Source organism: Ixodes scapularis, unplaced genomic scaffold (genome assembly GCF_016920785.2).
Source record: "Ixodes scapularis isolate PalLabHiFi unplaced genomic scaffold, ASM1692078v2 PGA_scaffold10__122_contigs__length_95168666, whole genome shotgun sequence".
Lineage (NCBI taxonomy): Eukaryota > Metazoa > Arthropoda > Arachnida > Ixodida > Ixodidae > Ixodes > Ixodes scapularis.
Window position 1 is genome coordinate 77,994,902 of NW_024609836.1, and position 17,936 is coordinate 78,012,837.

Sequence of the window (17,936 nt, forward strand, 5' to 3'; positions counted from 1 at the left end):
AGTCCAGGGCAAGAATAGTGACGAAATCAACGTTCACAGGCAGACTGGCTAAATAAGTGCCTGTGACAACTTGTGATGCTTTCCAGCCTGATTTCCATCCATATTTTGCTTGGAACATTCTAAATGCGCGGGTCGTCTAGATTTTCTTAACTGGTGCGAGTTGCCACAATAAAAAATTCTCTAGCTAGTGCTGCGCGTCTTGATCGGCTCGGTTCCTTGTTGGTCTATACCAGGGGTGGCCACGCTGACCCGGTCTCAGAGCCGCAAACAAAATCACGAAACTTCCAAGAGCCGCAAGGCGGGGGGGGGGGGGGGGGGGGGAGAGAGGGAGGGAGGAGGGAGGGGGGGGGGGGGGAGAGAGGGAGGGAGGAGGGAGGGGGCGCAAACTTTTGTTCAGAGCAATAAATGAAACTCGAACTATTTTCAATCTATCCGAGTCAAAAGCAGCCCAACTCTACGTAAGGTAGCAGTAGCGCAAGACTACCAAACCGCAACCTGTCGTTCGATTTAAAACGCGTTTCATTTCTCTATTTGGGGAAGTGCTTGTGTGACAAGGAGGGAGGCGTGGAAGGGGGGGGGGGGGGTAAGGGAGGGAGCCGCGAGCTGCACTTTAAGACGCGAAGAGCCGCATGCGGCTCGCGAGCCGCAGCTTGGCCACCCCTGGTCTATACCAAAATGTAATCGACAAAAAAAAAAAAGCTGCTTGAAGCTCTGTGCTTTTTTAACCTATTACCTCCAAGCTGATCACATTTCTTTTGTGATTATATTTCTATTACGTTACTAGAGCCTCGCACACTAACTCCCGAGTGTGCGATGCAAAATTAAAATCGGATACACAGAAACCCGTTACAGGTGCCCTGAGATTGCTGATGCAAATTTAGAGGAATGTATTTGGAAATGTATTTGGAGGAGACCAAATACATTTGGTTGTATTTGAATCTTGTATTTAAATGCTTTTTTGGAAATGTAATTAGATTTGTAATTAAATACATTTTTGACGAAGTATTTTGTATTTGTATTTCGATACATATTTCTATGTATTTTGCCCATCCCTGACTGTACGTTACACGACGCAGCGCGAACACGACATCGACGCTTTCCGCTATTTACTGATACAGGGTATCGACGTGCCTAAATGTTTTATCCCTTAGGTTGAAGCTCCACATAAGCACTCTAAACAAGATGACAAGTTTTGACAAAAGCGATTCAATTGTTCAGGAGAAATATTAAAATCGGGAGTCGCACCTTCTTGCTCGCAGGCTGTGTACTCATGAAACTCTATCTTATAAGCTATAGAGTGCCCTCCGAGTGGCAAATGTGGAGCTTCTTCGCGCAAGAATGTTTATTAGAAGAAAAGAATGTCTGTAATTAGCTTGAACAATTATTGCATTTCTAGGTGTGCTTGAGTGGAATCAATGCCTGAATGAAAGTGCCTTCCAATCCTGCTTGGAGCTTCTGCCTCAAGACCCATGCAGGTAACGCCAACTAACATAGGAGGGATTTAAGGTGGCGGCTCTACGGTGGGCGGTTTTAATACGTATTAGTAAGTTCAGTTGTAATAGCTAAAAACTGCGTATGCATGGACCTCTTGTACAGAGTGATTAAAATTGGTTTAATGAGAATATTCGAGTAAAAAAGAAGAATCAACTTATATGAGAGAGAAAGAGGTAGAGAAAATAAATTTTGTATTGTGCTGAACCAGTTGGTTTGATGTTAACGAATATATATATATATATTAAATGTTTTTCATAGATGATAAAATGATTCAGCGGAAGTGCAGCAGTGCCTTTCTTTGGTTAAACAAGCTTTTCAATATTAGGTCAATATAAAATAAGAAACGAGTGAGTAAAGTATTTCAGAATAATTTTTTAAAGCCAGTAGAATTTCGCTTTAAGACTCCGGTAGTCTTGACCTTGACAGGATATGTTTGCCGTATATTAAAAAGTACTTCTTGCCTGCACAAAAAAAAATAATAATAATTACCAGTGACCTTTATCGCTGAAGGTTTACAATGCATGGACTGCTTTATTTAAGGGACAATTTCTTTTTAATTTGCTAAGACACTAAGAAGAAATTTCGGAAAGTCGTATAGTTTCTTATTAATGTATTAACTGAATATAGCGTAAAAGTTGACGTAACCTGACTTAATGTCACGTGATGTCAGATCGCGTGACATCAATTTTGCCTCTAGATTTAACAGAAATATTGTCATCAGGTAAACTAGGGTCACGTGATCTCAGGTCACAGAAAGTCGCGGAGTCAGGTCGTGATGCCCAGTGACATCAAAATGTTTTGTGACGTCACTTTTCTTGCTAAATATAGCGGGAAAATGCGCAAACTAATGAACAAACGGACGGGTGAACAAGTGTTTGGGGTAGGGGATTACGTTAAAAAGCTGTGCATGCTTTAATACAAAATAAATTTTCAGTGCAGAGAAAGACAAAATGATTAAAAGTTTACTTTGGAATCACATTCTTAACCGCTTTTTAATAGAGACGGGTAAGTTTTAATAGAGGCGGGTAAGTTGTAAGTTTTAACTTACTTCACCAAAATATGAAATACTCTTTGAGACAAATGTGAGAGCATCATATCTCGGATGAAATATTCACGATGTTTAAAGCGGTTAGGTTCATAAATCTGTGGGAGGTTCCCCTCCGTAATTGTCCGCTCCAATTCTCTTCTCATTTCTCGCAGTACTGGCAATAATAATTGCTTCCTGAATGCGACAACAAGGTGTACTCGAGACAGTCCTGCGATGAAAGCCGTGCACCACGCGATCAACATTCATCTTGACTTGAAGAATTGCAGCAGAATCGACGGGAACGACGTGAACATCAACACTCCTCTTCACTTGAAGAATTGCAGCAGTATCGACTGCAACGACGGGAACGGCGGCATCATCACGAGTCCGAAGATTTTGCTGACATTGGCTGCCTTATGCATTTCGCTCTTTCCTTTAAGAAAATAAATGCTCCAGACGGATTGCCTCCGGCCTACTTTGTCCCTACAAATATTTCTTGTGCGATCCAAATATGTCACAATCATCTGCAGGGCCCCAATCGACCAAAGTCCCCTTTTTTTGGGGGGGGGGGGGGGGGGAGGGGGGGGCTGTAAAAATAAACTGCGAACTGCAGAAATATGAAAGTCTGTGAGAACATGGCAGTATTGTCGTGGTGACAAAATACGAAAATTTGAGAACGTGACGTTGCCTGGATCGAAGGATACGGGAGGAAAACAAAATTTCTCGATGAGCCGAGGCTCACCTAAGCCTAATATTCATTAAAGTAAGAAATGATATTGTGGGCGACCGCAGCATTTGTTTTCCTGAAAAAGCTTGTCAAACAGAAAGGAAACAATATCCTCTTTCTCGCTGTTATATATCTTTTTTTTTTTTTGCATTTAACGTTACAGGCGAACATATTGTCATATTTTGGCATGTTGAATAGAAGTCTAAGGTGGATGTCGGCTCGTTCAGAAAATGTAGATTTTCTCCTGTATATCTTTATCAACGGGTAACATCATGTTCTTAAACGTTCGTATTTAATCACATTCACCTACTGAAACACCCTCACGGAGTTTCAGCTTACTGCGATGAGTATTAAATTTTTGCTGGAAACAAAAAACAAGAAAAACGCGTTTCGATTTCCCGATCGGGCCCTGTATTGTGACTGACGACTTGAGAAACGACTTAAGAAATAAGGGGCGGGGCCTATTAGGGTCATGTTTCCCGCTTTGTAATTGGGTCTTCCACGTTATGATCGCCTGTGGTCCCAATCCGGTTGGCTGAAGAGCGATGACCAGGATGAAAAAGTCGAAACTCGTCACGTCCTAGGTTATTTAGGTTGTCGGTGCATACAGTAAAAGCACTTCAATGATGAAGGTTGCCTGGTAAGATTTTGGCTAATTATGAACTATAGGCATACTGTAGGGCGATAGAAACAAAAGACAGGTAAACACAGAAATGGTGTTTTAGGAAGTATGTACTTGATTGATAAAAAAAAACTTTTCAAAATTGGCCTGCAAGGACAACCTCATAGAGTTGGGTTAGTTCAGAAAACATTTCAGGGAGATACTTTTGGCGAGTAGTGGCTTCGCAAAGCGGAAAAGATATATTTACCCGTCATGAATATTGAGAAGTCTTCATTCTTTGCAGATATTGGTGAACGGGAACAGGAGATATATAAAAAAGGACCTCGTTCTTAAGCAGATTATATATACATTACAAAAAAAAAAAAAAATTTAGAGCGCCATGAAAGAGGAAATTGATCGCACGAGGCATTGAAAATGTATCATAAACATTTGTACCAGAGATAGTTACAGGAACGTCTCATTATGTGTGTGCAAATCTTTTTTTTTTTAACTTTGTTAGATTTTTATTGTAGAAGACAGGGGTTCTATCTGGAGAAAAAGGGACCCCTTTCCTAAAATACGTCAACTACCGACCAATCTTTTCCACAAATCTCCGTCTTAAACATGGCTTCCGCCCAGCTAGCGCAGCATCTCTACTAGCACTGAGCCGACGGCGGACAGTACCGAGAACTGACCGGCGGATCCAGGCCGCCACTGGCCATGCTCCGCCATCAACTTCCCGGTATTGTCCGATATAGAACTTTTTCGCAAGGGCGCCGCCGTATTGAATTGTCGTCACTTCCAGTATGGGCGAAAACATTGTAATGCCGTCGCCACGCCAATAGGAGGCACTTAGGACAAAAACGTAACCGTCACACATTCTCGTTTTGCCTCACATCTATTTTTTTACCATTTGCAGGTTGAAACGTTCTGATATTTTTTCGTCGCCCATACCGGCTATGCCTACTTGGCGGTCGGGGACGAGAGTAAGCGGAAAAGGTGTATGGGCCGAGCGCTAGCTGGCCGACATGCTGCACTAGCTGGGCGTTTCGAAAACGGAACTAAGCTAAACTTGTCTAAATTATGCCCCGTGGGGGAGTTTTCTAAGAAAATATATCCAAAGGAATACGTGAGAGGTTGTTAAAACACCGCCGTACTACCGTAGTGTCGTCAAATATGCATATAACTTATGAAAATTCATTTTTACCGCTGAAAAAACACAATTCAAGGGAATTGGGGATTGTAAACGAAATTCAGAAGGCGCGAAAGGGAAGAAAAAAGAGCAGACGATTTTTATGCGTGCTCAAACATACTACCGTAGTGTCGTCAAATATGCATATAACTTATTAAAATACATTTTAACCACAGAAAAAATACAATTAAAGGGAATTGGGAATTGTAAACGAAATTCAGAAGGCGCGAAAGGCAAGGAGAAAAAGCAGACGATTTTTATGCGTGTCACGGCTTTTGGACACAACTTTTGGTTACGGCTTTTGGCTGCACCCTTCGATCACGGCCCTTTTTTCGCTCACTGAGCCAGGTAATGCACACAAATTAAAAATACCCAAAACATGGAACCCTATTGATACGCCATAACTCCCAGCACCCCCTTGTTCTGGGTCAGTGCCACTTCTGGCCCACGCATAAAAGGTGTGGTCACATATCACACTGCACTGTATAACCTGCCAAGAATGCATGCCCTGGCACACAGTCTTGTGGAATACAGGCAGTCTTGAATGTCACCGCTCGTTGTTCTGCTGACAGGTCTCACTTTCCAGAGAGGCAGCCTCGATCGACGACTGATCAGCCAACCCCAGGAGAGGCCCAAGCTGCCACAAGTTCTGGAAGCAGTGTAGAGCTGGTTACTTCCTTCTCTCAGGCTACGACGTCAGAGACTTCCCCTGAAGCTGTGTTCATGCGGCGCAACACTTTCTCCGGTGACCACTTGTACGCAGCTGTGTCACCACGACTGCACAGGGTCCTGGCCACGAGTAGGCACAAGCTGCAGTAGGCGACAGAACTGTTGAAACAGGCAAAGAAGAAGATCAATCGGAAGACGGCCAGGATTAGGAAGCTGAACATGCTGCTCCGTGAACTGAGGACACGACTTCCTAAGCCAGCAGTTGACATACTGCTGGCTTAGGAGCACGCAACACAATGTGCAACCGCGTCTTAAAAAGAGTCAGGCACAACAAAAACGCATGTACAGAGGATGTGCGCAAGTTTGCCCTCACGCTCCATTTTTACTCGGCAAAGGCATACAGCGCTCTGCGGAAATGGGCGGCGGTGGTTGATGCACGACCAGGATTCACCCAGCAGTCGTTTGACAAGTTGCACAGGAAGCCCAGAATGGACCTCTTTTCGTCAGCCTGATGGTCGATGTGATGGGAATAAAAAGACAAACAGACTGGGATGGTAAAGAAGTCGTCGGGTACTTTGCCCTGGCTACGGCATCATCCGCAACGACTGCGTCACCTTTGCAAAGCACGCACTTGTATTTTTGGCGGCAGTCAATCAAAACTGGATGATCCCCCTGGGCTACGCCCTCATCGATGGTTTGAACGGCAACGCTCGCACCAGCCTGCTACGGAAGTACATCATTGAACTGAAGGGTGCTGGAGCAAAGTGCATAAGTGTGACCTGTGACAGGACAAACTGCAACATTACCATGCTCACAGAGCTCGGAGAGCGCTTTGCTCAGCCGATGAAGAGCAGATTCACGCATCCATCGGACCCCACCAGCAGGGTCCACGCTGTCTTGGACGCCTGCCATATGCTAAAGCTCATGCGAAACCTGCTGGCCGAGAAAGGCTGCATCAGAGATGGGGCAGGTAGGGTCGTGGCCTGGTGGTACCTTGCGGCCTTGGACAACCTGCAGCAGCAAGAAGGCCTTCATGCAGCCAACAAGCTCCGAAAGCAGCACATTGACTTCGAGAGACAGAAGATGAAGGTGTCACTGGCAGCCCAAACCTTGAGCCGGTACGTCAGCTGCGCCTTGCTGTATTGCAAGGAAATGGGTATCCAAGGCTTCGAGGGTGCTGAGACGACTGCAAAGTTTGCCGCAGCAGTCGGTGATATATTCGACCTGACGAACTCATGTCATCCACTTGATCGTGGAAGCAAATGTTCCATTCGTGCCAGCAACCAAGTAGCCATTCTGGAAAGGATTGAGCAAGCTTCACGCTACCTTCGAGCCCTGAAAGACGTAACGGGCAAGCCGTTGAGCCAAGGGGCAAGGAAGACTCCAGTCCTCGGTTTCCTACTTGTCCTTGATTCCATCAAAGGTCTATCAGAAGACCTGGTCTGGAGCCCCAGTCCGCCACTCAGGTGCCTGCTGACGCGGAAGCTCAGTCAGGGCTACCTTGAGCTGTTTTTTGCCACTGTACGCAACAGGACGGGTAACAACAATAACCCCACAGCGCTAGAGTTTCGGTCAATATACAGAAAGTGCTTGCTCGCCAACGTCCTACCTTCAACTTGCGGCAACTGCCAAGTCGACGGCACCGAGACGCTTCTTGTAACCTCGTCGGCACAGCACCAGCAAGATCAGAGAAGGGCTGAGGATGCAAGATGAGAAGAGGCCAGCAGTACTGTCTCCTACAAGCCGCTTTCAGAAATCGCCGAATATGTTGTAGAGTACATTGCTGGAAACGTGGCAACCTTGCAAAAATGACCAAGTGCCCAGAGTGCTTTAAGATTGCACTTCTCACAAGAGCCAAGTGCGACCTTATACTGATCAAGGATGCTGGTGGGCTCCACAGCCCCTCACAGGACATCCTGGGCTTGTGCAAGATAGCGGAGAAGGTGCTTCGTAGGCACTTTGACAAGGCGGCCAAAGGAGATCGAAACTGACTGCAAAGACTGCAGACAGAGGCAAATACCATCATCTTCATGACCCCGCTGTTTAAGAGGTTTGACCACTTCTTGGCGCAGACAATCGACAACCAGTCCCACTGCGCAATTATGGTCAAGACAATGCTGGAATACTTCTTCAAGCTGCGGATCCACCACATGTGCCGTCAGCAGAGTGCCGCAGAAAGAGGTCGCAACGTCCGACTGTTCTTGATGAAGTTGGTAATCTTTCGCGGACATTGATAAGGTCACGGATCCACTGCAGCACCAAGGCATTTTCACTCAAGTGTCAGCTCTGTCGTGAAAACTGCACCCAAAAAAGCTCTGCAGGCGGCTCCATGTAACATAATCAATAGAGACAATGACTTAACGAGCAAAGAGTGCCAAGAATGGAGCCAGAGATAGACAAGCAACATGGCAAGGTTGGTTTATATAGTTGATATGACCCTCAATTGGGGAACGAATGGGGCTCCTGTGTGAACTCGCTGCCTGGCACCTGCGGGCGCTACGCGAGCAAAGGCGACACGACCTGCGAATGGGTGCACAAGAGCCTCCCGAAGCTTGCTTCCAGAGAAAGTGCGACGTCGTCTTCAGGAAGTGACTAGCTGGGGAACTACCTGCGCAACAGGGATGGAATTCTGCTTTCCGGCACCCCTTGACGAACCCCGAGGACCAACAAGACTGCCAGTGCGACCACATTTCTAGGAATCGGGGTGCGACACCTGTCTCATAGGAGTGCACATGTGCGTCAGAAGGGCTTGGAGCTCTATTCAGCCTTGTCTTGCGTGCACCAAGGAGGCTGCTAGCTTTGCGTCCCTCCAGTGTGCCGCCGGACGACCAACGTGAGCCTCATCTTGTTTGGACTGAGCGACGCCGGGGCTGCAGCGGCTCGGCAACTCGCTGTACCTGCGGGAGTTACTTGAGCAAAGGCGACACGACCTGCGAATGGGTGCACGAAAGCCCCCCGAAGCTTGCTTCCAGAGAGAGTGCGATATCGTCTTCAAGGAAGTGACTAGCTGGGGAACTACCTGCGCAACAAGGATGGAATTCTGCTTTCCGACACTCCTCGACAAACCCCGAGGACTAACAAGACTGCCAGTGCGACCACATCTCTAGGAATCGGGGTGCGACACCTGTCTCGTAGGAGTGCAGTGCACATATGCGTCAGAAGAGCTTGGAGCTCTGCTCAGCCTTGTCTTGCGTGCACCAAGGAGGCTGCGAGCTTTGCGTCCCTCCAGTGTGCTGCCGGACGACCAACGTGAGCCTCTTCTTGTTTGGACCGAACGACGCCGGGGCTGCAGCGGCTCGGCAACTCGCTGGATCTGCGGGAGTTACGTGAGCAAAGGCGACAGGACCTGCGAATGGGCGCACAAGAGCCTCCCGAAGCTTGCTTCCAGAGAGAGTGCGACGTCGTCTTCAATGAAGTGACTAGCTGGAGAACTACCTGCGCAACAGGGATGGAATTCTGCTTTCTGTTACTCTTCGACGGCCCCCAAGGACCAACAAGACTGCCAGTGCGACCACATATCTAGGAATCGGGGTGCCACACCTGTCTCATAGGAGTGCACATGTGCGTCAGAAGAGCTTGGAGCTCTGCTCAGCCTCGTCTTGCGTGCACCAAGGAGGCTGAGAGCTTTGCGTCCCTCCAGTTTGCTGCGGGACGACCAACGTGAGCCTCTTCTTGTATGGACAGAGCGACGCCAGTGCTGCAGTGACTCGGCTACTCGCTGGATCTGCGGGAGTTACGTGAGCAAAGGCGTCACGACCTGCGAATGGGTGCACAAGGGCGGAGGGGTCCCGCAAAGCTTGCTTCATGAAAGAGCGCAACGTAGTCTTCAATGCATGCTTAGCTGGGAAACTACCTGCGCAACGGGAACGGAATTCTGCTCTCCGAGTGTAAGAAAGTGACTTGCGCACTGAACGTGACCCTATTCACTACTATTATCAGGCGCTGTGTCTAAAATTACGTCTGACGTACCAGGGACGCAAAATCTAAAGATACCTCAGACGTACCCAGGACGCGGAGTCCGTGTCGGATGTACTAGCGTGGGCAGTCGGACTGCGGCCGGACGCTCCCGCTGGTGTATTTGCAGCAGTCCGAAAGCGTTCCACGCTTGCGTCTTATCGAACTAGCATAAGTGGCTGGCAGCCGCTTGGTCTGGCCGCCGTGTGATACACGGGCGTGTGCCTGTCGTGTGTAAAAACGCGTGGAGTGTCAAGAAAATGAAACACTGTCTAGCAACTTACTGATTTCAAATTCCCCTACTTTTCCAGTTGTTTCCCTGGCTATTTAAATGAAATTCCTTGAGTTTTTGAGTCGAAGGACGACATTTCGGCAATGTCATTCAGCATGGCCGTGCCGACGAGCAACCGCCATGCCGCTTTCACTAGTCGTCTTCCCTTATTTAGCCCACTTTTTGAATGATTCCCCGACTTTTCTAGGTGATCCGAAATTCCCATGGGAATTCAAGGTTTGTCAGGTTGGTAGACACATTTTGAAAGTTGGGCACGCGTTGGCGGGGTTTAGTGATCGGGAAGCTGCTCGAAAACCACATAACTATAAGAGAAGCTGGTACATTACTGCTTACACGACTGTCACCCCTTCACAAAAGGCACCCGGCAGGCGGGAGCCGCCGTCCGCCCGGAGTGACCGCCGTCGGACTTTTTCACGTCACTACGGATCACGTAGTGACATGGTCTGTAGTTAGCTCAGCACCGAGCAGTTCGAAGATTTTAACACTTTTCTCGGTGCCTCAAATGCGAATCTTGACCGTCGAGGTAAGAAATTGCCCGGGCACGTCCGCCGTACCGTTAGAACTCCGCGTTCTGGTTACGTCCTATATACCTTTAGACTCCGCGTTCCGGATGCGTTCGACGTCTCCTTAGACACAGCGAGTATCGAGGAGCTCCCGTGGTTAACGATTGAGGATATTTTAATTAAACTCGAACGACCGAGCGATGTCCGAAGCAGTACCGGTCGGTAGTGATGCGAGCCCGTACGAGAAGCACGGGACCGAATCTGGCTCACCCTGAATGAAATAAAAAAGAAAAGCCTCATTCCCTCGTACTTCACGTTATTCCTACGCGGGAGAGCACACAAAACCCTGAAAAACCGAATTCCGCACAGCGCTTCCGACACGCACTGGGCACTGCCATCTTTTCGTTGACGCCAGAGATTTGGTCTGGTTACGTCACAGGATTTGGCCTGGTCCCGTGTCTAGTGGTCAAAATTGTACAACATGGCGGCGGCCGATTGGGGGTCACTTTTGCCTGATGAACGGTATACTAGTTTATCACTCTAACGCCCTACACCTCGTTGATTGTGCCCTTCAGGCGAATGGTGCTGAATAACAAAGCAGCCTTACCCGGGAATTCTAGTCAGAGTATACTTTTCCTGTTAATTAAGGGCATTAGTGCGTAAAGCACAAGATAAGTGGGGTAATGAATAAGTGAAGAGAAAAAGCGCATTTTTACTGCACTCTGGCTTTTATAGTTGATACGAGTCTTTTCAACTTTGTTTTATTCGCGACTCTCGCGAAACGGACGCCACCAAGCGGGAAAACCGGGAACCGGCCGGACCAGGTCGCTCCGCGCCGATCCGCGTCTCTGGTGGCTTGCGCGGACACGTGCTGTAGGCGCGGTGGCGAACAGTGTAATTTCACGGAGGTCGGAAAATTTCTTATGTTTGCCCGAGTGTTCATTAGTGTGGTGAAGTCCCTCAGTAGATTGTTTCCCTCCATCACGTGCTTGAAAGCTCGTTTTCTCCACAACACACGGTCGCGTGCTTTCGATTTCTTGGATGGGGAGGAATCACGTATACACGTTTTGATTTCTTGTCTGTCTGGAATCACATTCAAAGTGACAACTGCTTGGTAACGGATAAGTGGTTTCTTTATAAGGATGTACAACAGTGGACTGAGGACGACAGACGAGGCATTTCACTGGAGGGAACACCAATGTTGCAGTCAAGTGAATGGGAAGGTTCGATAGCTGTTTTTTCTTAGTTTGGTTGTGTTCGGTTAGCTTCAGGTTTGAGCCACCCACACCGGTCGGTGCGTTGGCTATTAATTTTGGCTGCTTTTCGCCGAAAAAGCCTCTGGGCCTCTGGACCACACTGAAGGAGTAGGGCTAGTTTCGCAATCAGCACAATTCCTCGTGTATGTGACCCTTACAAAAAACGTGAATAATTGGCATATGCCATGAAAAACGTACAAAAGGATTATTTTAGGCCTTTATTATTCATAGTATGGGCAACCAATGTGTCCGCACATTCGTCAGGCTGTGCTCAGTTCTCCGAGCACAGCCTTTCTGATTTCTCTGATCCTCTCTTATTTTCTTTTGTGTTCAATAAATTGAGTTGCTAGTGTGCACCTGTCTGTATGCTACGTGTTCCTGTCCTTTTGTCCTTGTCTTTTTGTGCACTTTTTCAAGGTGGTCTACGATATTTTTATTGTATATTCTAATCTATGTTTTCATCTTTATACTAACTGCAGCCCTTCCCAAGCAGAAGTTGGCATTCACTTTCATCATTTTGATGTGAGTGTCCTGAGACGACACAGGATGACAGTCTCCTCTGCTGAAGTCCAGGCTTCATGGAAGACTGCCAAGGCTGTTTATGGTAAAGTGCTCTACATATTGGGCAATATAATAGCAACTTATTGCTGCTAGGATTCTTTTTAACACAGACTGTGTTTATAGGCTCGCCTTTAGCAATTCTGATGCCACTCGCTTGGAATGAAAGCCTGTAGGGAAATTGCGCATTTCATTCGTAAACGGAATGCAGAGTTGACAACATAAGTGCATCACTACTTGCGTGCAGTGTTGTTGTGTGTGTTGTATTTGTACTTTGTATTTGTTTATTTTTATTTGCCCAATCACGGCTGAAGCCTTCCCATTGGTGCGCTTGTTAGTAGCAACACACAAACACGAGCGAACGGCGAGTGTGGTGAACAGCGCCAAGCTGATCCTTCGCCACCGTGCCCATTGGTTTTCAGAGAAGTTTGCAGTATTGGTTTCTATGATATTTTGTCATATATTGCACATAGACACAACCAAGGCGCTGTACCAACATTCAACACTCGCAAGACTTGCGTGAAAACACCCTGTAGCTGGTCACATTTTCAGTGTCATTTTAATGTTGCAAAAATAAATAATGACATTGGCATATTTGTCATGCCGAACTCTGTCACACCTGTTCTGAACTCTGACCTCCACGAACTGCAAACTTTTTGCATCGATTCTTGTACATCTTCCCATCACATATGTCCGAAAACATGTTACTTGGTCTATCAAGCCGTGTAGTCAAGAAGCTATGATCTGTAAAACTCTCCAGAACACTCCTGATTTGCGAAGTTTTGCGGTAGTTTTTTTATGAAAAATATTCCGTGCTATTTACTAACCACCAATACATGACTGAAGGAACATGGTATGCATTCGACATACTCTCTTTGACAAGCTACAGCATCATAAATGTAATGGCCACTACCCTTACTACAGCTATCAAGTTTTTGGCTGACGGTGTCATGGAAGCTGTGTATGGGCTGGACCAAACTGCAGTCAGCCTTGTGTTATGTGGCACTGCTCTCCCTCTATACACAGAAGCATGAGTGCAGCCACATTGCTCAAAGCTGGTGGGTGGTTGATTGAATCGGTATATACTTGCCACCCCACTCTCAGCTATTTGTGTAGCACCACGCACATCTTGTGACAGTGCTGCACACTGTTTTGACGCATGTCATATATTTTTTATATTTTTTTACAGAACAAGTGGCAGCAGAACCAGCTCCTGTGATGCAGAGAGTGTGCCACGCAGGTGCAACCTTGGGTGCTGCAGCTGCATTACCTGCAACCTTGGATGGAGCAGCTGGTACGGTCGGACCTGCATCCGCTGAGGCAGCTGCTAAAGCACCCGCTGAGGTGGATCCATTTCAGCTCCTAAACTTTCTACATTGTGATATGGTAAGTTGATTTGCTAATTGTTGGCTTTATAGGAGATACCTCTGAATAGAAAGTATTTCTATGCTTACACAATGTCTTCATGATGAAAAGGCCTCGACAATTTGTCATTGACCGTGTACATCTTGATAAATGTTGCTCAAATGAGATTTCTCAGCACCATCGTCACAAATTATATATTTTTTTTTGGTGTTGCATCACTTCACCAGCAGTGGTGTAAGAATCAAGCTTATAATGTCTTGAAAAATATATCTAAGGCGACATCTCTTTCTAGAAGGTTTATATCTGCATCTCTAACATACTGTTCAACATTCTGAGTGCATAAAGCAGAAAGACTTCAAGCGTCACATTCCCCATTAATTACTTATGGCCCATACAATAAACCCTTTCAGAAGTCTGTGCATGTCCAAGGCCGCCATTTCTTAAACGCGAATCCCGAGTACGCATAGCAAACAAGCGCCGCGTCAGTGATTGGCGTGGATAGACGTGAGTGCAACGTCAGAGTTCCACGTTGACATCGATCCAATCACAGCTTTCGTGTCCAAGAAATGGAGGCCATCAATGTCGCTCGCTTAGGTTTTGAAAAGGGTCTGTTCTTCCTATCTTCACCAGGTACATGGGAATGAAATTCCAGGAATCTTGGAGCATAGAGTGGCCTCTTTTCTTTTCAGCAGTTAGTTTTATAGTCCCTGCCACGCTTGAGGTTGCGTAAGCACAGGTTAAAAAGTGGCACGCGTTAAAACAGCAAAGGAAATCAGTGGGCGCATTTCCTCATGTTCTCTATCCATCGCACCCACCAAAAAGTTCAGGGGGTGGGGACGGGAGGGGGATCATGGAACACCATCTAAGGAGCTGGGCTAGGAGGCAAAGAGGGCTGGAAAGGGAAGAGCGAAATCACAAGGCGTACAGTCAGCTAGTGAGAGCGCTGTTGGGGTTTTCTGAGCTAACCAAATAATCTTCGCCAGCAGCCAACGCTACAAGAGGGCTTGCCACCCAGTGCCCCTTGCAGTTCGACAGCGGCATAATTAGGACACGTAACAAAAGAGCTCGATACCTCGAGCAGCGTAGTACTGTTGTATGGGCACTTCCCAGGAGGTTTGAAAATGATTCGATTAAAAAAGGGGTTAAACTAACGAAAGCTTACTTTAATCAATATCCACTAAGCAGCATTCCACGAAAAAAAGATCTAACCACTAAATGGATCGATTTTGCCTCCTCTTTTAATTTTTTTAAGATACATTTATGCAACATTGATGTCAAGGTGACGTGGAAAGCCTGGGGTGACAACATAGTGAACCAGGACATAAGGCCAAGCGTTGCTGTGAAGAACGTGGTCATTGCTCTGTGGGGGTGCAGAGTCCTTCGGCAGAGGACTTCGACCGAAGTGGCGTCGAATATCAGCCTCGACAAGGACAGCATTTTTGCTTGGACCCCCGAGGAGGGTTCACTGAAGAAGGGGTCCCAAGAAGGTGTTCTAAGAGGGGAGTAAAAATTATCTCAGGTAATCGTAACCTCAGCAGTTATTTGAAAAATCTTCTCAATCAAGTCATTATCTTCGACGCTAGTTGGTATTATACTGGGAGTTCACAACGTTTCGGCGGTCTTTGGAAGGACCGCATAAAACTGACTGGATTGAGCACACAGCTGTTACATAATGGTGAAATCTTTCAGTAAAATTATGGGAAGATTAGGTAACCTCAGTAAAACACAAAAGCTTTATTTTTTTTATACTTTACATGCAAAGACCAATTTTTGTTTTTTGTGCCACTGGCCTTTATTTTGGCTCTATGAAGTGAGAAATGCGTAGGGCATATCCTTTTTATTCCGGGCATTTGCAGTTGCAATACATGCCACAGTGACCCAAAATAATATCTGATGTCTTCACAAAAAAAAAAAAAAAAAAGCTTCTGCGAAATTTTGTTTTGTTGGAAAAACAATTCTCTTTTTTCTTCTTCTTTATGTCCTGATCTTTGAAATGCTGAAGCCACCGCTTCCAGGCATGCCCTTGTAATGAATCATAGCGTGATATGCCCATTTATCTGGTCACTTCGATGTGCCCATGGAACAATGTGAACTCCCAGTACTTATTGTGAAAAATTACAATACCGTAGAATACCGCGCATCCACCCATTCCACATTAAGCACCCATCCTCAAATTTGTAAGACCTGAGAAAATACGCACAGTACATTTATATGTAAGATTGATGACCGGACAAGCGCCCATCCCCTATTTCTTGTGATTATCTCTGAAGTTTGAGTGGGTGCTTGCCCGATATTTTACGGTAGCTCTAAGTACTTGTCATGCAGTGGCAAACAAAAGCAGGGTTATAATATGTGATGTATATTAGTACTCTCAATGACTGGTAGGATGTTTGAACACTCTTAATCGCTTTCTCTAAACTGAATTCAGCATCAGCATTGTACTTATTTTTTAATGGTTTGATCTTGGCTTGCTCAAACATTAGACAGGAGAGGGGCACAATATGTCGGGACTCAAACACGCAGCCAGCCTGGCGTTTGCAAGCGGCCCGCGCAGTCAGGCATAAGTGTAAAAAAAATTACATTAAGCACTTTTTTCTAGGAAAAGGGCCAAGGACCTTCTTTTTGGTTGTGAAAACGGTGACGTGGTGACGGTATCTTTCATGAGCACGATAGTTGTCGAAACCAGGAACTGGACGTAAAAAGCTTTCAAATGGCGATGATTGTTAATTGCTATACAGTCAAACCCGCTTATATCGAACTCGCAAAAAACCGTCTACCAGTTCGATATAGCGGGTAATTCGACATAAAAGTTTGACTGAATCTGACAACAAACAAACACGACATATTTAGAAAAGTTGTTTACACTCGAAGGAGCGTTTGTACTACGTCATGAGGGACGCTCCACGTGGCTATTCAGTGGCCGCTTCTTCGTTTTTCAAGGTCTCACCGGCTCATTCTCTCCCCCACTTCCCGGTGGTCGACGCGGTTGCTCCCAAAAAATAAGAAGCCGGCTTTCTCTGCAAGCTGCCTTTGCTTCATTTTTCGTTCGCATAGGGGGAAAGCCAGCTTGCAGGGCTAAACGGCGCTCTTCGCAGTTTGATCTATCGGGGGACGCAGCAGTGTAACCAGATTTTTTGCTATGCATTTTTATTGCAGCTACTGGTCTGTTCAGAAAGAGTTTGATACAAGGGATAGTTCGATATAATCGGTTGTGACATTATACAGGGTGTGCCATTTTAATTCCAACATATTTTTTTTTAAAGGGGGCGAGAGTTACGTGGATGCCTTTTTCACTGTGTATTTGTGGGGCTCGGCGAGCATAGGTAAGGGGATAACTCTCACAATATCTTGAATAATTAACCAAGATTTCTGAATTAACTTTTTAATTATTAATTTTATAGGGGATGTCGCAATCGCAATTTTCAAGTGCGTCATTATTAAAGGCTATTAAAAATGAAACTTCATGACAGTGATGTGGCATGTGATTTAAATCAACATTTGTTTAAGCCTTACGGCTACAAGCGGTGTTCCTTTAAATATTTCGTCATTGCATATTTTTCAGAATGCCTAATGGTGAAGCTCCGTGGCCAAAAACATCATGCGGATTTCATTGCAGTAATGTCGACGACAACAAAAGTGAACCACATACTGGGAGAGAAAATAAATGACCGGCGAAAGCAAGAGAAATGAAGAGCCAAGCAGTAAATAAATATAGAACCAGGCGGTTCTTGGCAATGGTCTGCAGTGAAAGGCTGTGTCCAGCATGCATTCCCCCACAGCTTCTCACACAGATTGCCCACAGAGCATGGGGTTATGAAACCCTATGGGTTACGCACACGGCACCTACAAGACTCTGGTCCTCCACAGCTCATATAGGATTTCTGCAGGACCCACACAGCTCCCGTAGACCCACACAGACTGTGTGGGGACCAATGGGGACCTATACACCCACACAAACTCTGTGGAGACCTATATACCCAAACAAACTGTGCGGGGACCCATAAGGACCCGAACACCCACACAATTTTTGTGGGACCCACACGGTTTGATAACGCCATGAATCTGCGGGTTTTTGGAGCGGGACAGGAACTATAGAGCATGGGTTTGATTTTTAGAATAATATTTTTATATACGACGTATCACAAATTTTTTTATCTGTTTTGAAAAATTGAGTTTAGTTAAGATGCTCATATAGCTTCTCTGACACCATTCAGTTGCTTGTACCGTATACTGTACCGTGCACCGTGTACCGTATGCGTGGCATACTAAAGTGTGCCACGCATTCAAGCAACGGCGAG

General features: G+C 46.2%; 1 protein-coding gene across 1 annotated transcript in view; it reads left to right on the plus strand.

Annotated features, from left to right (window-relative positions):
* Positions 1-2,984, plus strand: part of LOC115328567 — an 89,133-nt gene extending 86,149 nt beyond the window's left edge. Inside the window, exons 8-9 of the mRNA XM_042288696.1 lie at positions 1,397-1,475; positions 2,695-2,984. Coding sequence (XP_042144630.1) covers positions 1,397-1,475; positions 2,695-2,968 — 353 coding nt within the window. The 3' untranslated portion in view covers positions 2,969-2,984. The remainder of the gene's footprint in view (positions 1-1,396; positions 1,476-2,694) is intronic.
* The last annotated feature ends 14,952 nt before the right edge of the window (positions 2,985-17,936 follow it).